Source organism: Pelodiscus sinensis, chromosome 4 (assembly GCF_049634645.1).
Source record: "Pelodiscus sinensis isolate JC-2024 chromosome 4, ASM4963464v1, whole genome shotgun sequence".
Lineage (NCBI taxonomy): Eukaryota > Metazoa > Chordata > Testudines > Trionychidae > Pelodiscus > Pelodiscus sinensis.
The window spans coordinates 134,490,024-134,495,150 of NC_134714.1; the positions used below are offsets into that span (position 1 = coordinate 134,490,024).

The 5,127-nt window shown below is 68.0% G+C and overlaps 1 protein-coding gene across 1 annotated transcript; it reads right to left on the bottom strand.

Moving 5' to 3' along the window:
* Positions 1 to 812: 812 nt before the first annotated feature.
* Positions 813 to 1,569, bottom strand: LOC102458879 (claudin-9). Its single transcript, XM_006113805.4, has one exon. The coding sequence runs from the start codon at positions 1,498 to 1,500 to the stop codon at positions 850 to 852; it is 651 nt and encodes a 216-aa protein (XP_006113867.2). The 5' UTR covers positions 1,501 to 1,569; the 3' UTR covers positions 813 to 849.
* Positions 1,570 to 5,127: the final 3,558 nt, after the last annotated feature.

Sequence of the window (5,127 nt, forward strand, 5' to 3'; positions counted from 1 at the left end):
GGGGAGCAGTGTGCACCAGAGAAGCCTGCTCAGCCCCATGCCTTGGGAACTCCCAAATCCCAGTCACCAACGACCGAATCTATCAGTGGACGGGGTGAGACCCCAAAATCTTGGGGACTGCTGGAGCGGCCAGAGACCGACCCTGAGACCGCCCAGGGTCCGTGTTCCAGGTGATGGCTTAGCAGGTCTCAGTTCAGGGAGCTGGGACAATCATTAACCTTTGAGCAAACAGAGCCAGAGTGAGGTCCAGCCAGGCTCCATGGGGTCATGGCTCCCTGGCCTAGCCCCTCAACTTGTCCTCTGTCCAGTCAGCTCCACCAGCAGCCACCGATCCTGTCCTGGGCACGGTGTCTGTCCTGCTTCCCCGTTGTCCGTTGGTTCTTCGTCCTCCCTGCCGGCTCCACCTTTCGCACGGGGCTCCTGTAGTCCTCCCCTTTGGTCCTGTTCGCGCTCTCCCCATTTGTTTTCTCCTTCCTTCCCTGGCTCTCCCCTCACTCGCTGGCGCTCTTGTCCATCGCTTGCACCCTCCCCCCCACATTCCTTTGTCCCTTTACCTGGGCTTTGGTTCAGTCCGCTTCTCCCTCCTTCCGTACCCAGCCAGCTGCCCGTTCCTCTGCATCCCCTCGCTCCGTTGGCCACGCGTCTCCTTCCACATTCTTTGCTCCCTCCCTGACTCACCCTCTCCCCTCGGCACGGCTTTATTCTCTCAGCCCCTTGTTCAGTCATTGGGGCGTTTATCCCTTCGCCTGCTGGCTCCCTCCCTCCCTCCCCTCTTCCTCCAAGCACTCCTCATTCACCCTGCGCTCTCCCGTCACTCCCTGCTCAGCCAGCCAGTCCCCTCTGCTCCCCTCAGACATAGTCCCTCTTGTCCACCCCGCTGCCCACTCCGGACCTCCCAGCCGCCATGTAGCCAACCCGGGGCGGGTATCTCTCCGAGCGGGGTGGGCAGGAGCAGCAAAGCAGGGCCCCCCCGAGGAGCAGCAGGACCGCAGCTGCCCAGCCAACGTACAGGGCCGCCCCCAGCTCCCGCTTCAGGGCCTCGGACACCAGCGGGTTGTAGAAATCCCGGATGATGGTGTTGGCCGACCAGCAGACGGGGATGAGGCACAGGATGCCCGACACCACGAAGACGGCTCCGGAGACGATCATGATGCGGGCCTTGGCGCCTTCGTCCTCCACGCAGTTGGTGCACTTGGCGCCCACGATGCTCACCAGCAGGGCCAGCACGGCCAGCAGCACGGAGATGACCATGAGGGCGCGGGCGGCCTGCAGGTCCTGGGGCAGGGCCAGCATGGAGTCGTAGACCTTGCACTGCATCTGGCCCGTGCTCTGCACGATGCAGTTCATCCACAGCCCCTCCCAGATGATCTGCGCCACCACGATGCTGTTGCCGATGAAGGCCGTCACCTTCCACATGGGCAGGGTGCAGGAGATGATGGAGCCCAGCCAGCCAAAGATGCATAGCCCCATGCCCAAGATCTCCAGCCCTGCAGAAGCCATCGCCGGAGGAGGAGGAGGCCGAGGGCCGAAAGCGGGGATGCGAGGTGGTCTCAGCGGAGGGCAGCTCAGGGGACGGGCGGGAGACACCACGGCTGGGAAGGCTGTGCGGAGAGACGAGGCTGCTCAACGGGCAATGCGAAGCCAGAAAAGGGAAGATCCCCCTGGAGGCCAGGGCTTGGGGAGAAGACGCCTTGTGAAACGAACCGGGGAGCCGCGTCTGGGAGCGGGATCCGGACGGAGCCCGGGGGAGCCGGCCGAGAAGCGGGTCCGGAAGGGAACGGCCGGGGGAAGCAGCCAGCGGCGGATTCCGAGGGGAGCGGCCGCGTGCGGGAGAGGGGAAGGCGGGTCCGGTGTCGCAGCACTGCCACCCCACAGAAGCTCTTGTTTATCAGCAGGGCTCGCGCTCCCTGGCGGATCCTGGGAGCTGGGCGGGCAGGGGCGGGGGTATATGAGGCCTCCACAGGTGAGGGGGCGGGACGGGGGAGGCGTGGGAAGGCACTAGGCCCTCCATGGCAACCCAGGCAGGAGGGGGCTGGGGAAAGAACAATTATCCCTTTGGCTTGTGCCTAGAGGCTGCCTGCTCCCGTGCGGGGGAGGGGGCGAATGGCCAGCCTCTTGTTCCATGGGAAGGGCGGTATTCCACCACATGCTGGGCTGCTGCAGGGGGCTGGCTCTGGGGAGGGGCCGCTCAGCCCTTCTAACCCCACGCTGGGCCCTGTGCTCAGGGGTGGGCTGGCTAACGGGATTCCTGGGTCCCCTTAGCAACCGGCCAGGACCCTGGGCTGATAAGGGGGAGCTGAGCACACACAGCTCAGCCCTGCTGATAAGAAACCAGCCATGGAGCAAACACGGGGCCCCAGGGGGAGACTGGCTGGCCCAGAGGGATGGGACATGGGACCCGGGCCCCGTCCCTGGAGTGCCCGCCAGCTCCGATCCAGCCTCAGGGCAGGGGACTGGCTGGCTCACGCGTGGGGAAGAGTACGGGGGGCCAGTCCCCTCTAGGGGGCGCTGGCTCCAATCCAGCCCCAGCTGGGGGCTTAGCAGGCTCTGGGGGTAGCTTGAAACTGCCAAACCCCGGCATAGGAGAGAAAGGGAAACTGCCAAGGGTGGCTGCTTTTCTAGGTCGTTGCTATGTGTGACCATGGCCCAAGCCGATTCAGCTGGGAGATAGGACCCCGTTGCCAGGGGAACAGTTGGCTGGGAGACGGGGCACCTGGGAACAGAGCAGTCTGGGCTCTCACCTGGGATCAGGTATCCCACCGCCTCCCCCAGCACAGCTGCAGGGGTGCCCACTGCCACCGTGTGGCCAAGGTGCGGAACTGCAGCCGATGGCCCCCAGTGAGCCCAGCCAAGGGCTCCCAAACTGCAGCCCAGAGCCGTCAGTGCCCCCCACTCCCGCCCCACAGCCCCTGCCAGCCCAGCCCTGCCGGTGCCCCCCACTCCCGCCCCACAGCCCCTGCCAGCCCAGCCCTGCCGGTGCCCCCCACTCCCGCCCCACAGCCCCTGCCAGCCCAGCCCTGCCGGTGCCCCCCACTCCCGCCCCACAGCCCCTGCCAGCCCAGCCCTGCCGGTGCCCCCCACTCCCGCCCCACAGCCCCTGCCAGCCCAGCCCTGCCGGTGCCCCCCACTCCCGCCCCACAGCCCCTGCCAGCCCAGCCCTGCCGGTGCCCCACACTCCCGCCCCACAGCCCCTGCCAGCCCAGCCCTGCCGGTGCCCCCCACTCCCGCCCCACAGCCCCTGCCAGCCCAGCCCTGCCGGTGCCTCCCACTCCCGCCCCACAGCCCCTGCCAGCCCAGCCCTGCCGGTGCCCCACACTCCCGCCCCACAGCCCCTGCCAGCCCAGCCCTGCCGGTGCCCCCCACTCCCGCCCCACAGCCCCTGCCAGCCCAGCCCTGCCGGTGCCCCCCACTCCCGCCCCACAGCCCCTGCCAGCCCAGCCCTGCCGGTGCCCCCCACTCCCGCCCCACAGCCCCTGCCAGCCCAGTCCTGCCGGTGCCCCTCACTCCTGCCCCACAGCCCCTGCCAGCCCAGCCCTGCCGGTGCCCCTCACTCCCGCCCCACAGCCCCTGCCAGCCCAGCCCTGCCCCCCAGCCCTACCCATGCCCCTGAACCGTAACCCACAGGCCCTGCTATCCTAGGGAATGCGGGTTTGGAGTGAGGGGCACCAGCACACCTCTGGGTGTTGTTCTGGTGTCTGATGCCCTCTCCTGGCCATGTCCGTGCAGTGTGCGGACTGGCTGGGCCCACACAAGGGGGAGGCTCTGTGGACCTGGGGGAGTCTCCCGGGCTGTTGGCAATGCAGACGCTCCGCCCCCAGCACGCACTGAGGCAACAGAACGATGCACGGACCGTGCCCGACGTGGGGCAGCAGCAACACCGGAGTCCCCAGATGGCTCAAGTGTAGGCAGGGATGGCAGGAGTGAGGGGGACCCCGTATAAGGAATTAAACAACCTGACCCGCAGCACCTGCCAGCCCAGCCCTGCTGGTGCCCCCCACTCCCGCCCCACAGCCCCTGACAGCCCAGCCCTGCCAGTGCCCCCCACTCCCGCCCCACAGCCCCCGCCAGCCCAGCCCTGCCCCCAGCCCTGCCAGTGCCCCCCACTCCCGCCCCGCAGCCCCCGCCAGCCCAGCCCTGCCCCCAGCCCTGCCAGTGCCCCCCACTCCCGCCCCACAGCCCCTCCCAGCCCAGCCCTGCCCCCAGCCCTGCCGGTGCCCCCCACTCCCGCCCCACAGCCCCTGCCAGCCCAGCTCTGCCAGAGCCTTCCACTCCTGCCCCACAGCCCCTCCCAGCCCAGCCCAGTCCCCAGCCCTGCCAGTGCCCCTCATTCCTGCCCCACAGCCCCTGCTAGCCCAGCCCTGCCGGTGCCCCCCACTCCTGCCCTGCATTCCCCGCCAGCCCAACCCAGCCCAGCTGGTGCCCCTCACTTCCACCCTGCAGCCCCTACCAGCCCAGTCCAGCCCCTCCAACTCTGCCAGTGCCCCCCCACTACTGCCCCATAGCCCCTGCCAGCCCAGCCCTGCTGGTGCCCCTCACTCCCGCCCCACAGCCCCTGACAGCCGAGCCCTGCCAGTGCCCCCCACTCCCGCCCCGCAACCCTTGATAGCCCAGCCCTGTGCCCCACCCCACATTGAACAGGGCGTGTTGCAGATCAACCCCGCTGGCCCCCCCTTGGCTGTGTTCCATCTAGCGCCCCCTCCTCCAGTGGTCTCTCTTCACATGGCTCTCTACATTCATTTCCTCCCAGCCAGCTGGTCTCCCGCATGTCAGTCACCCTCCAGCAAGCGCCGGCTGCCCTCTCCTGTCCCAGCCAGGTCGAACTCCTCTGCTGTCTCCTGCCGAGATCCCCTTTCTGCCTTGGGCTCCCTCTGCTCCCCACTTCCTGGGGCCTCTCTGACGCTCCCTGGCCGGCCCTCCCTAGCACTGGTGTGATGTCCAGCCCGCGTCTCCTGGCACGGCTTGTGCAGGGCAGACACCGTCTGACACAGCAAGGCAGGTTTCTGTGGGCAGCCTGTGGAACTACTGCTCCCAGGGCTGTCAAATCCCATTTCAGTAGCTAACTGGTTAACGACTGCGTGGGGGCTGGCTACCAACACGCACAGGCTGGGAGTCAGCAGCCTCACACCG

Coding starts and splice junctions, on each gene's coding strand:
- LOC102458879 (XM_006113805.4), bottom strand. CDS start 1,500: ATGGCTTCTGCAGGGCTGGAGATCTTGGGCATGGGGCTATGCATCTTT.